The sequence below is a fragment of the Hirundo rustica genome, chromosome 4 (assembly GCF_015227805.2).
Source record: "Hirundo rustica isolate bHirRus1 chromosome 4, bHirRus1.pri.v3, whole genome shotgun sequence".
NCBI classification, from domain to species: Eukaryota; Metazoa; Chordata; class Aves; order Passeriformes; family Hirundinidae; genus Hirundo; species Hirundo rustica.
Window position 1 is genome coordinate 68,060,179 of NC_053453.1, and position 14,478 is coordinate 68,074,656.

The 14,478-nt window shown below is 44.2% G+C and overlaps 1 protein-coding gene across 3 annotated transcripts in view; it reads left to right on the forward strand.

Moving 5' to 3' along the window:
- The window catches only part of LRP6 (LDL receptor related protein 6), a 112,408-nt gene extending 98,132 nt beyond the window's left edge, over positions 1–14,276 (forward strand). Inside the window, exons 16-23 of one of the 3 annotated variants that reach the window (XM_040061588.2) lie at positions 2,610–2,819; positions 4,060–4,185; positions 5,570–5,806; positions 7,482–7,592; positions 9,361–9,591; positions 10,341–10,477; positions 11,617–11,714; positions 13,885–14,276. In XM_040061588.2, the coding sequence (XP_039917522.1) occupies positions 2,610–2,819; positions 4,060–4,185; positions 5,570–5,806; positions 7,482–7,592; positions 9,361–9,591; positions 10,341–10,477; positions 11,617–11,714; positions 13,885–14,173 (1,439 nt within the window). In that variant the 3' untranslated portion in view covers positions 14,174–14,276. The remainder of the gene's footprint in view (positions 1–2,609; positions 2,820–4,059; positions 4,186–5,569; positions 5,807–7,481; positions 7,593–9,360; positions 9,592–10,340; positions 10,478–11,616; positions 11,715–13,884) is intronic. The other 2 variants (XM_040061589.2, XM_040061591.2) reach the window with 2 other exon arrangements.
- The last annotated feature ends 202 nt before the right edge of the window (positions 14,277–14,478 follow it).

Consider the following 14,478-nt stretch of genomic DNA (forward strand, 5'->3'; position numbering starts at 1 on the left):
AAATTGCTGACTGCTGAGATGCATTCCTGTGCTTAGGAATGCTGATTAATAAAGCTCTTTTGACCAGCAGAGTAATTTTTCTGCATGCTAGCTTCTTAAAAACATTCAGTCTCTTGCTCTGTCAGTTCTGTCGATGCCAGTACCCATAAAGACAAGGACAGCCAGGATGCCTTTTATGTGATGTAGTCCTTCTTTTCCTCCCTGTCCTTCAGGCATGCAGTTAGGACTTGGTTATTCTGCCCAAATGGGAGAGCCTATTGAAGTTAACCAGATTCTTCACATGATTAAGGGGTTGTTTATGAAAAGATGACTGGAATTAGCTCCCTACCATGGAAAATATTTGGAAATTAGTTCTTCTATTCCAGAATAATTAGTGTGATTTGGAAATAATTCTAATGATTCAGGAATTAAGTAATTTTCATTTGGAAATAGAATGAGCTATGGGTGTGTCCTGATTTTTGTATTTATTCGGTTGGTTTTAAGTCTTTCTGTAAAAGGTATTGCTGGAAAGGGGATGGTGATGCCAGGAGACAAAGCTCCTCTAAATCACGTCTCCCTTTCATCTGCCATTCCCAATAAAGGAGACTAGCACCCTGATGAGTCAGCTCCGGGTTTCATTGTTGGTTTATGGAAGGGATTTTAGTGGCTCAGTTTACCAGAAATAGTGAGTTACACTCGGTCACAAATATTAAAAAGAAAGATTAAGACATTAAGGGAGTGAAAATGTTAAGCTTTGGAGCTTTAGGAACATCTGCAAAAGGCCATGCTGATTGACATGGGCATGGCAGAGCAGGGCATGTACAGACTCCATTTGGGTAAGTCGAGGTCTTAGCTTTTGTATTCCTTCCTGTCTTCTTTGCATTTTGCCCTATTCTCAGCTTAACTTTATTTCTCAAGATGCAGGTTTCTGTTTCTTACCTTTTCCCGACAGAATTAGTCATGTTATTGGGGTTTAATAGATGGTTGCAGTTATTTAGGTTGACTTACATCACTCAGTCTATTAATTTCTACATCAGTCTGGGTATAACCTCCCTCAGAATTCATCAACATCTTTTCTTAATCAGATCATTGCTGGTGCTGCTCCAAATTGGTGGTGAGAGCCCAGCCTAGCTGATTTGAATTCCCATGTTTTCCTTCAGGTTTTAATACTTGGTAAATGTTTGGAAGGTTACTTAACTTCTGAGCTCTCTGTGCATTTAGTGAAAAGGAGATAAATACATTTTTTGTAGCTGAATGTCTTTCTAAGTCATCATCATTCACATAGTGTTGATTAAATTCTTGACAAAAAAACCCCCAAAAAAACTCTTCTTGCTACTAAACAAAGCAGAGAGGGATAGAACTTTGAGTCAAAGTATAAAATTGTGGAGTGCACGTGTCTTCTGTCCTGTTAGGTTATCTTGTGTGGTAAGGTTGAGATGTGGTAGATTTTTTTCCCCTGGGATTCAGTTTTTCCAGTATATTTTTAAGGAACAAAAATATAAAAACTTACTGGAAATCATTCTGTGGATGAACAATGTAAAGCTATTGTTTGCTGTAGTAAAAGTGAAAAATAAGGACGGCAGTGAGCTCAGATATCAGAAATACCAGGATTTAGAGGTAAATTTTCAAGCTTTAGCTTGACTTGTGTGAGCCTGTTTCAGCTTCTCAAAATTGAAGCAGATTCTGTGTGCTTCTCAAGTAATTTTGTGCTCAGAATCTGATCAACTCACTGAATATTTGATTGTTAATGACCACCTCATCGTATGAAATAAAGGAAGTATGGATTAAGCCTCCCTCCTGAGCCCTCAGGTTTTGACTAACATTTCTCTTCAGTGTTGTTACAAAGCCTTCACTGTCTTCAGACAGACTTTAGTGATACCTTTAGAACAACTGTTGGCTGTGTTCTGTTTGTGTGGAGAGTTAACCATGAAATGTGACAGTCGCTCTTGACTGTATTTAATGCCAGAAAGTCTGGCATAAAAATCAACAACCACTCTTCAGAGGTGTAAGGCCTCTTGTCTGCTCCTGGTGATTGCTGAAGGAACTGGGGAAAGTAAGTCTTTGCTAGGAAGAAAGGAGCATTCCAAATTTAGCACTAACAGCTGAGTGAACGTAACGTAGCTGAAAGAAAAGAACACGAGGAAGTCAGAAGTGTTAATCTCATAATTCATGTGAGAAGTCCTAATTACCCTGCTTTCACTTGGATTTTATCTTGTATGGGTTAGCTGAAGCCAGTAATCCATCTTCTTATTCCCTGTTGTATGGCAAGACAAAGCAATTAATCTCTCCAAAAAGGGAAAGAAGAATGAAAAGAATACTGATTTCCATCATATTAATGAGAGACTGGAAAGGCTCACGAGAGATGAGACCCCCCAACTCCAAGTGCTCTTTAAATACACTAGATATTTTTTGAGCAAAGAACTCTCTTCTCGGTGAAAGCAGAAAAAAAAAGTTTGATCATCTGTCTGCAAAATGCATTAGTCTCACATCAGAATTGCCTGGGTTTTTGTAGCAGGCTTACCCAGTAGCACAAAAGCAGTGAAAAATACCGGTGTGAGTAGTGTAGGAGATGTTTCTGATAGTTTTTCAGTTTTTCCTAGTTGAAGCAAAGCTCTCTCTCCCTTCTGCAGGTGCTAACCGGATCGTTTTGGAGGACTCCAATATCTTGCAGCCCGTGGGGCTAACAGTGTTTGAGAACTGGCTCTACTGGATCGACAGGCAGCAGCAGATGATTGAGAAGATTGACATGACGGGCCGAGAAGGACGTACAAAGGTCCAGGCTCGTATTGCGCAGCTCAGTGACATCCACGCTGTGAAGGAGCTCAACCTGCAGGAATACAGTGAGTGCAATCCCTGCCTGCAGGTGCGAACAGCGCCCGAGGGACTGGCGCCAAGAGACGCGAGCCTGTTGTGCCTCCCTGCTGATCAGCATCAGTGCAGGTGGAAGGGGCCAGAACCTGGTATCGGTGCTCTTGGCTTGTTTCCTTCAGGCACTTGGCAACAGACTGGAAATCTATCACAACCCCAGCATCGTGTTTTCTTGCTGATGACAACTTGATCGGTAGTCCCATTCCAGGCACCTGGCATTTGAGTGTCTCTAGGCACAGTGGAAACATCCTGTTATCCCTAACAGAGAACTTTCTGGATTGTGCTAGTGCATATTGAGTGTTCACTGTTTAGGCAAGCACAGCTCTCAGGGCCTGTCACTAGCTGTCAGTGTTTCAGTGGGCTGCCTGCCTTGAAGGCAAAGTGAACAATTTTTGGTGGTGGTGTTTGGTACTGCGAGTGAATTGACAGAAGAGCAATGTTGCATTGCACAAAGGAAGTCTCTATTAAATAGCAATTTGTGTCGATCGTGGCTGAGCTTTTTGAAGGTTTCTGCTCACCAGGCCTTTCCACACACACACACTTGAAGTGGTGGGAGGTGGATGGTTAAAGCAGTGCAGATGCTGTTATCCTGGAGGAAATAGGCCTGGTTAGTAGGCTGTGGTGCATGCCTTGGAGAAATATGTAGAAAAATGTCTGGGGATGTTTAATTAAAACATCAGTGCAGACTACTACTAGTTTTGTGTGCTATTAATCTCAGTAAATCTGTCAGGAGTTCTAAGAGAAGTTATGTTGTCCTTATTAAACATTAAAATGAAGAGACATATTTATCTAGAGCATGTTAATTTGAGTTTCGGAGACAGCGTGGAAGCTTCAGAATTCATAAATTAGAAAAGTTTATTTTTTAATGGTCTTTGGTAGAGAAAAAATGAAGTATGGAATCCAAGATATCTTTTTGTATTTCTAACGTACTATTTGCTGCAGAGAACTACTGCTACCTTACACAGGAAGCAAAATGCTTTGAGTACTGTATAAATTCTTAGAGTAGTTTCAGATCATGGAGAATTACCAAGCTAGTTATAATTACAGATGTGATTAAAGGAAGGAATACACACAACAAAACGCAACATCAACAGAGATTTTTCATTAATCCTCTCCCCAGGGGCTAGGGGGTAACGAAGAAATGACTGAAAGGTCATAAAATAAGTGGGGATTTCTTATCAGTCCCTGTCTTTCTTATTTCCAAAATCCTAGGACAGCATCCTTGCTCTCAAGATAACGGTGGCTGCTCCCACATTTGCATTGTGAAGGGGGACGGCACCACGCGCTGCTCTTGCCCCGTGCACCTGGTGCTGCTGCAGGATGAGCTGTCCTGTGGAGGTGAGTCCTTCCCAAGTTCTGGGTCACTGGGCTCTTAGCTTCAGCCTTGGGGAGGGTCTCCATCTTCAGGGATGGCTTCTGAGCCAAAGGAATGTGACAGTGCGCCAGGTGCTGTTACACACCTGTACAGACTCACCTCTTTCCCTCCACCCTCCAGCTAAATCTGCAAGTGTTGAGAAGGAGAAAGGGAAGAGGGAAAAAAAAAAAAATCCCTAACTGTTGATTAAGGATTTCTGTTCACTCTTTCTACTTAAGACTCACGCTTCAGACTCAACTTCAGTTGAATTATTTCAACTTGATTTTCTAATTGTATTATTTTGATTACTTTTTGCTGTCACTCCCCATGTTCTGCCTTTTCAGTCAATGGTAGATTCTCACATTCTGGCACACTGCCCATTCTGTGCTGTTTTGCTCTTCTCTCTTGTCCTCCCCAAGCTCACCCCTGTGCGTGTCTTTCTGAACTGCAGTCCCAGAAGGGCAAGTTGCCTCCTTCCATGGTGATATGGCCACTGTAGCCCACGCCCTGGTGTCTCCAGGGGTGGGGCTGGAATGGGGGAGAGGACAGGCACTTTGGTGCTTGGGTCTCTTTGTGCCACCGGACTGAATGGATTTATTATGCAATCATCTCGCCATCGAGGCGACGTGTGGTCTCACAATGGAACAAGAGCTAACATAATCCAGATATTTTCTCAGAGCGAGTTTAATACCAGGCCAAAAAGCCGAGGGAGGAAAGGGGGATTAAAAAAAGGGAAAAAAAATCTACAGTTACTTACTGCCCGAGATTAACAGTTAATGTAGTAAATGTTAAATAACAGCTAACAGATGTGTCGAGGTAGTGGAACTTGACTAGATGGAGCAGTTTTTTTGTTTTAAAAGAATTTTGACTGAATAGAGCTGTCGAGGGCACATAACTAGACACTGAGTCACAGTGCATCCATCTGCAGCAAATTACATCGTTTTAACATCTTCTATACAATGACTGTCAAACATGAAAAAGAGAGTAAGCCATTGGCTGTGTATGCAGTGGTGTTGCAGGAAGGGGGGAGTCGAAGAGTGCAGTGACTTGGATTTGAAGTCTTACGAAGGGAAAGGTGTGAGAGCCTGAAGAGGGAAGGGAAGAAAAGAATCGTTTTGAGCGTGCGTGTTTCTCTGTTCCTCTTGTTCTTCATCTGTCGAGCCCCCGTTGATGGCAGCCTGCCTCAGTCACACTGTGGCCTCGAGGTGTGCAAAAGCGGCTGTGGAAGTGACCTTACAATGTGGCACATTGCCCGCCGGCTGCTTTGACATAGGAAAGCAGCCGAGCCCTTGTCCTTACCACTCCCGATCTGCTTGCTGTTTGCTCACCTGGATTTTTAACTTCTGTTTGTTTGCTTGATTTTCAAAGAGCCACCAACATGCTCCCCTCAGCAGTTCACCTGTTTCACAGGTGAGATTGACTGCATCCCGGTGGCGTGGCGCTGCGACGGGTTCACGGAGTGCGAGGACCACAGCGACGAGAAGAACTGCCCCGTGTGCTCTGACAGCCAGTTCCAGTGCGAGAGCGGGCAGTGCATCGACGGCGCCCTGCGCTGCAACGGGGAAGCCAATTGCCAGGACAACTCGGACGAGAAGAACTGCGAAGGTACGGAGGACGCGAGTGGCGCGCAAATGTACCTGCCACAGGGACAAGCTGGGAGAAGCACCAGCCTTATTGCTGAGCAGGAGTTGGAAAGGTCCGAGGTTCTGCCAGTTTTTAAACTGGTCTGTTAAACAGAAGTTGTTTCGTAACTCCGTGCTTTTGTTTCTTTACCTATGAAGCGGAAATTAAGAGCGGCCTCCGTCGGAGTGGCTTAAATGCTGTTTGTGAACAGTACTATCAAAAATGGCATGATTTTGAGCTCTAAAAACTTAATGTCTGGGAGTGAACTACAAAGTGGAGCAAAGCCTTGTCGTAGCTTTTTGTGTGCCTTGTACCGAGGAAAGGTTTTGGGATTGTTTATTTTACAATACCTGAACAAAATGAGCTTTTCTGAATAAGCGAGAGTGAGAGACAGAGGAGATTTCTGGAGACCTCTTCTTCCCATAGAGCACAGCAGAAGAGAGTATTTAAGCCATATTTACAGGGGCAAGTGCTGTTGCCAGCACAATGAGAATTAAGTTCATTTGGGAAAGGACAGGTTTTGCTGGTGGAATCTGAACTGCCCCACCACTACACAACATGAAATGTGAGCAAACTCATCCTTTCTTTATTGCAGATGTAGTGAAGAGCTGTAGGAACAACTCGTAAGCTTGAAAGGATGCTTCTTCTTTATATCCTTTCAATGCATCTTCCTTCTTTGTGGAGACTGTTGAAATGTCTTTAAATCAAGGCTAAATTTCTTGCCAGAAGAGGTGCTCCAGCTCAAACAAAAACACAGAGCTGAAATTCCTGTGTGCTGAAAGGTGATCGTTAGCCAGCTGAGATGCTGACATCTGAAAATGTGTTGTGCAAGTTAACCTCCCAGTTGTTGTCCAGCGGCTGGAGATGTCAGACTTGGGGCTGTTTATCACCTTCAAAGGCGTCCTGTTGCTGAGAGCATTCAAGTTGATTACAAATCAGAAAAGCCTTTAGTTTAACTTCTTAATTCAGCTGAAGACAAAAAGGGATTTCTGGATTTATGAGAAACAGGAGGCAGGAATATGTGGAAACAGCAGCAGCCAGCACCTTGCCTGCAGCACCATTTATTTTTTTCCGTGTACTGGCAAAGCTTCAGTTTTATATTCTGCCCTTCGTTTCAGTTTAAAAATAGGATATCAAGTCAATATATTGTCTCGTGATTGAGCAGTTTTCTGGTTTACAGGAAGAGCACAAGGACATGAAGAAGGACATTTATCTTCCTTAAACAATTTTAGTGTCATGTTCTGGCAGATTTATTTTTCGTAACTTAATTCTGCTCTGTTATATTACGGTAAATGCTTAGGGTTGGAGATTCTTATAGCAATATTGCAATAACCATGTCCTGGGATAAGTGCCTGTCTTCTCAATGGCCTCTGAGTTATTTTAGATGAGGGTCACTTCATCTTGTAGTGTTCTTACTGTAAGCAGGCAGTAAAGCCCAGGTACCAGCGTGCTCTATCCTCGACAGAACCTTGAGTCACTTGCTCTGCGTGGTTCACGTGAGAGACTTCGTGTGCCACTGGCTGCTTCCAGAAATGAAGCTTGCAGCGCTCCAAGCTCTCCCAAGACGCTCCTGATTGTATGCTTTGGTGTCTTTATTTCTTAATGATTTTCAAGAGAAGTTTCTGATGCTGACTGTTGGTGTGGGGGTTCTTTGCAGTGCTGTGTTTAACGGATCAGTTCCGCTGTGCCAGTGGGCAGTGCATTGGGAAAAGCAAGAAGTGTGATCACAACCTGGACTGCAGTGACAGCTCTGATGAGCAAGGATGCTGTAAGTGTACTGCCTGAGACTGGAGACGTGGTTGCAGCATCCACAATTTGTTTCTCACCTTTCCTACGAGCTTGATTTTATTCTGCCAAGCAGACTGAATTAGTTGTTTCAGAATTAATGCTTCTCTTCATAACTGCTGTCATGCAATTAATGCACAATGCGGTGGAGTAGGAATAACAAAAATAATTAGCATTCTGAACAAGTAGTTTCTGATGCAGAGAATGCCAGTTATTTTTCTTCTTGCCTTTTTAAAATTTTAAAAGAAGTAGAAGGTTTATTTTACTATAACGTTAATATGCCGAGTTGTTGCAATGTTAAAAGAGTATCTATTAGCATGAGGCATTCATATATTACTCCTCTGCTTCATGGTTTTCTCCTCCAGAGAATTAATAGCAGGTGCTTTTAGAATCAGAGGAGCAGTCTGTTTATAAAGTAAACCTTCTAAAATGTCTTTTTTTTAATCTTGAAAGGATGTATTACGAGCTTGATTTCTGATTTGTAGCATGTGATAGCCCCTACCCTGAAATCTCCAGGGCTCTGCAAGAAAAGCAATGCCTTTAAAATTCCAACTCAAAAGTTCACTTTCACTGTTAGTGTCTTAAAAGAAATTGTAAATAGGGACATCTCATCTTGTGTTAGAGATCCAAGTATCACAGCTGGCACACAGATAATTTGAAAATGCAAAGCCAGAGTTGGACCCTTGATCTTATGAAGGAGTATTAAAGAGATGTTCTGTCATGCTACCAAGTTACTAGTGACATTATCACAGGCTTGTGTGGTTCCCTTTATTAGAATTTATCTGTTCTCCAGTTTTGTAACAGAGGATGGGAAACTGGCCCACCCAGAATAAGATGGCAGTTGTCACCATCCCTCGTTCACTCAGATCAGAAGTCTGTTTGCTTATCTCTGTAGAAGGTGACAAGCTGGTTCAAGTGTGGGTTTGGTGTTCAGGGAGAAGAAAATGTGTTGAGGAAAAAACTTTCAGTAATGCATAAGATGTAAAACACTGACTAGAACAGGAAAACACTTTAAAGTCTGCCTTTCTTGTCAAATTCATGAGCACAGGCAGGGGGTTGTCAGTTACTCCCAGAAATGTCACTGCCTAGAATTGGTCTTCTCATTTTGACTGCTGAATAATTGTTTTGGGTACAGATTCCTCATAAGTTGGCACCTCTCAGGCTGATGCTCAGCTGTATCTGTAACCATCAGGGTGGGGCAGATGTGGTGTAGTTTAATAAACAGCAGCAAACCCAAAATTTATCACCGCTGAACACTCAAGGTGATGCTCCATAAGAGATTATTACACTGCTGAGAAAAGGGAGTGCCAGGCTGTGACACTGAGGGATAACCAACATGAAAAGCAGTTGTCATCTTCAATGACAAGAAAAGCACCAGGGTCCCCTGCACAGTGTCATCTGGAGACGTGGCTGCAGGTCTTGCTCGAGTTGAAAGGAGAGCTCTGCTTGTCAGCCTGAAGCAAGAGCAGGGCCTGGTTCAACGCACCCCCTGCACATGCATGTGCTGCTCATTTCCTGTTATTTTTATCCAAAGAACCTCATGGCACGTTTGGAGGTCATCTTGGAGGCTGCAGGCAGCCCTTATGGACACTCAGAGTCTGAACAGACCTGTCCTAGGGCCTGCTTGTTCCTCCCATATATTAATTCGAAAGTTGTTGTCTGCCTAGAGAAGAGGAGGAAAGTGGAAAGATGCAAGAAAAACTGAAGTTGGTCTAAACTTACACGGTCTTGATTTTCCTTTTCCCTTCTAGACACAACGGAGGAACCTGCACCACAGCCCAACAACACCATAGGCTCCATCATTGGTGTGATCCTGACGGTCTTTGTGGTGGGAGCAATGTACTTCATCTGCCAGAGGGTGCTGTGCCCACGCATGAAGGGCGATGGGGAAACCATGACCAACGACTACGTGGTGCACGGGCCGGCCTCGGTGCCTCTGGGCTACGTGCCCCACCCAAGCTCTCTGTCGGGGTCTCTCCCTGGTAAGTAAAGGGGGTCACCACCCTTGTCTTTGGCACCCCACAGCTGTGCTGGGGGATACTGTGCCTCTGTGTACGGGAAATGTCTGCTCCAGATGCAGTTCTTGGGTGCTGTGGGAAGCCAGGAAGCCAAGGCTTGTTGCCATCCTTCTTTACAATAATGAACTGCATTTTACCCGTGCCTTTCACGAGCATTTAGGTACTTAGCGGAACCTGAGCTCAAATAAATGCACACACTGTGTATTTCCTTCTTTTGTTACTAAAGAATCCCCTTTTTGGACTATTGTAGCAAAGAGGTGAAGTTACACAGAGTTGTTTTCATGGGATTTTAAACATTATGTAATCGCTCTTGGTAGGTTTGCAGACTAAGCTGGTGTGCTTGTGAGACTTCTTGCCAAGTGTGTAATGACCAGCAATAACTTTGGTCTCAGCTTATTTCATTTAATTTTCCAGCACCAGTCAAGCACGTGATGCTACTGCTGTTTAAAAAGTAAAACTTAACCACAGCATTGCACTCCATCTATAGGCATTGCTTCTGTATATATTGATTAAATATGTACTGTAAATATGTACTGCTTTTAGATCCAGCAGCCTCCTCTCAGAGCATAATTTGGTTTTAATACCAAGGTAATTAATTCTGGGTTTGCAAGTTGTGCTTATACTGCTGTTGTCCTCCAGATTATGTTTTTAAGCTTCTTCTAGTCTGTGAATTGAGGAAGAATTGAATGCTGACATACACCTCTGTTCTGCAGGTATGTCTCGAGGTAAATCTGTCATCAGCTCCCTCAGCATCATGGGAGGGAGCAGTGGCCCACCCTATGACAGGGCCCACGTTACAGGAGCTTCCTCCAGCAGTTCTTCAAGTACCAAAGGCACTTACTTTCCTCCAGTAAGTCATTCCATTATTCATAAACCTTTAATGACTTTCAGGGAGGTGACAGTGTCTTTCTAAAGGTTAATCAATCGACAGATTAATGTTTTGATTTAGAATTCTGGCCTAATAAACTTGTTTGGATATGGAGTAAGTGATTTTGAAAGGGGAGAAGATTGTCTTTTTCCAAAATGGTCTAGAAATTTTCACTTAATTTAAAAAAGTTGTGAGAGAGCTCAGTGCCAGGAAAAAAGACGTAAGATTGAATGTCAGGGGAGATGAAAAAAATCCCTGTAGACGTTGAGCAGCTCTGGCAGAGAGATCTCCTTTCATTATACTCTGCCATGTGCCTCTGAAGGTAAAACTAAGGTTGATTCTGTACAGACCTTTCAAGGAATTAAAATGAAGCTTTGTGTCATGTGTCTTACAAGTGACAGGTAAATAAGTAAACAAGTGTTTTGCAGCTCCGTAACATCCCTCCATCACAAATGGGTGGTGTGCTGCACTAACTGCCGTGTAACAGTTGGTGCCAGCCCTAGAGGGTTCCCTGTCTCTTCACTTGTGGCATCTGTGCTTTGGATATTTTTGTGGAGCTCACCAAACCACTGTCGAGTGTCAGAGTCCCATGCTTGGTGACTGCAGGCTGGAATCTTCAATTATTTGCTTTCAGTGCTGAGAGTCAACTGATCAGGCTTTAAATCAGCTTTAAATTAATCCAAATACATGGAGCAAGAACATTCCTGCTTAGGGAAGCCCTGGCCAGCATGCTGCAAGTATTCTAAGCAGAGCAGTACAGCTTGCAGGAGCAGAGATCTGCCAGTCTGCCTGGGGCAGTGGTGTCCCTAGTGACAACCTAGGATTGAACAGCTGGCTGCAGATTTACTGTTCAGCACTGGCTATGTCAAAATAGCCACAGCAGTCAGCGTATTTGGAGAAGAGCTTCGTAGTAGCCAATAGGAATGGCAACAAATGGCATTTTCAGGCTCTGCCTAATAATAAACAGGGGAAAAGTCCTGTTTGTTGGGAGGGCTATGCATGCAGTTCTTTACTTAAGGTTCCTGTGAGACAGTACTAAAAGATCATAAAGTGGCGTTTTCTCGAGTTTCCTTTGTGTCTTTCCTTTTTAAAAGTGGCTTTTTTCCTTTCTTAATCCTTAGATTTTGAACCCACCACCATCACCAGCTACTGAGCGTTCACACTATACCATGGAATTTGGTTATTCTTCAAACAGCCCATCCACTCACAGATCCTACAGGTAATTACTATTACAATAGCTTCTGTCAGGATCAAAGCAGCTAGTGTAGAAAATGCAGAATAAAGGCAGCCTCTGCTCCATAAGAATTACAATCAAAGGCCCTAATTCTGCAAGCACTAAACTGGTGCTTCAATGGGCTCACGTGCATCGTGTCCCTGCTGCCTGTGTAGGAGTGCAGCACTGTTTGAGGTAAATCAGACACTAAGTGGGTAGTGATACATCCCTGGGGTACATTCCTTAGGGGGAATGACAGCACTCCTCACAAAACTAGCTACATGCCAAAAGAAACACAGTACCATGAGTACTTTGAGCCAAAAAGAACTTACCCTGGAGTGAATCCTGCCTTCTTTTAGGCTTCTGCCATAAATAATTTGTTATGCAATTATCAGAAATTATAAGCAAATACCCCGTGGAGGAAAAGTTGGGAATATAAAGGCTAATAAGTCAGAAGTAACATTAATATTGTTGTCTAGATAAAGCACAGAATTTCTAGTTTGACGCATTAAGGGTTAATATCTGGAAAAGATTGCTAACCTTTTGCTTTATTTTCTCTTGACTAGTATTTATGGGCATGCATTTTATCTCTGTTTGACTGCATTCTTCTTACCTTCCCTGTAAGAATGCTGGAGTTAGTTACGATTTTATAACGAGTTACCAAAAACAGAGGAACAGACCCCTGCTACCCAAGGGTGTAAAGGTTCCCCTCCCAAATCACCAGTAGATGTGGTCAGTGAGAAGAGAGTGCTGTGTTTGTCTGAAAGCTGTGCCTCCCTAGCACAGAGCTTTTGGGGGCTTTGGATAATGAGGTCTCTAGGGCTGAGCACACATCTCTTCTCCATTAGCAGAAAATATAGCCTCTGTTGTGCAGAAGGTCAGACCAGATGTTTGTAATGATCCCTTGCAGCCATATGAAAAATCTTTTAAAATTATGTAATTTTCTAATGAAAGAACCCCAAATTCAGGCACCAGCAGGAGTCATCCACTGGTTAGCAGATGTGACTTTTAGTATTATAAATGATATTAGGGATGTAGCATAGGGTTCAATATTTTCCAAATGCTCCCTCACCCAGAAATGAACACTGGTCTTGCTGCTTCTGATCTTACTTCTTTACTAATATTCTGACTTACAGGGGAGCTGCATCCCCTTGTGTCCCCAGCCACTGTGGTGCTGGGAGTTGCAGCTACCATGCATTTCTCTTTCTAATTTGCTTCCTTGAGACTGTCTTGGGCTCATTTTAAAAGATGTTTTGTGGTAGCAGGCTTTGAGAATTTCATCCCAGTCACTTCTCTAAGGAATGCTTCTCCTGAGTGCTGTGAGTGCATCAGGTAATTTTCAGTCCTCCTGTCTGGCCTTGGAAGTTAGTATCCAGAAATTGCCTAATGGAAACAGAGTTATCTTCTCCATAATGGCAGCACAGGCACATGCACACCCGTGCCCTTCCTGCCCCACTGTCTTAGGAGCAACTTTTTCTACCTCAATTAAGTCCTTAGGGAGCCTGTTGTGAGAGAGACTGTTCTCAGGCACTGCTCCTTTCTGTGGCACAACAAAAAGCTCTTAGAGGTGCTCCTTGCATCTCTGAGCGGGCAGTGCCAGGGGCACTGGAAACATCTGGAGACTGAGGCACTTAACACTTAAACCTGGGTTTTCCAGTGATCATGGAATCACAGAATGCTGTGAGTGGGAAGGAACTTTAGCCCATCCTGTCATGTGCAGGGACATCTGCCACTAGTCCAGGTTACTCCACACCCTGTCCAGGCTGGCCTGGAACACTTCCAGGGATGAGGCACCCACAACGTTACGGATTAATGGAACCCGAACACGGTAATGGGATACTTACACCAAACACAGCACACTATCCAGTTCCAGCAGTTTCCAGCACAAAATGAATTCTCTAGGAGCAAAGCAGCACATCAGAAATTTACGTGAGAGGCTGCTTAGTGCTAAAATTAAGTAGTTTTACGAGTTAGATTATTAACAAAGAAATTGGCATCCCTTTCACCTGTCGCCGTGACGCGCCCAACTCTGTAGCGCTTCTGCACGGAAGCTTGGAGAGGAGATGCTGCGCACCGCCGCAGAGCAGCGCTTTCTCTTTCCACCTTGCCTTAATCCCCCCCCTTGAAAAAAAGCACAAACGAGCCTTTCCCCCCCCAATCCATCTGCCCTCCCCAGCTACCGGCCCTACAGCTACCGGCACTTCGCGCCGCCCACCACGCCCTGCAGCACGGACGTGTGCGACAGCGACTACGCGCCCAGCCGCCGCGTCCCCGCGGCCGCCAAGGGCTACACCAGCGACCTCAACTACGACTCGGAGCCGGTGCCGCCGCCGCCCACGCCGCGCAGCCAGTACCTGTCGGCCGAGGAGAACTGCGAGAGCTGCCCGCCGTCCCCTTACACCGAGCGCAGCTACTCCCACCACCTGTACCCACCGCCGCCGTCCCCCTGCACCGACTCCTCCTGAGGGGCAGCCCCCCGCCCCGCGCCCGCCGCTCGGCGCTGTAAATACGGAAGGTTCCGCTGGGGACGGGGGGGAGGGAGCCGAGCATGGGGGAGGAGGAGGAGCGCTGAAGATAGTTGTACAGAAGAATTTAAAAGGAGAGGGAGGGGGGAAAAAAAAAAAAAAAAAAAAAAGGATATTTATATATTTTCTTAAACAGCAGCTGCTGCTTGTGCCATAAGAAGAAGAATTTTTGTATAAAAAGGACCCAGGCGTTTGTACAAAAAGTTTTTATTTTTGCAAGTGGAACACAAATACATGCCTTAATC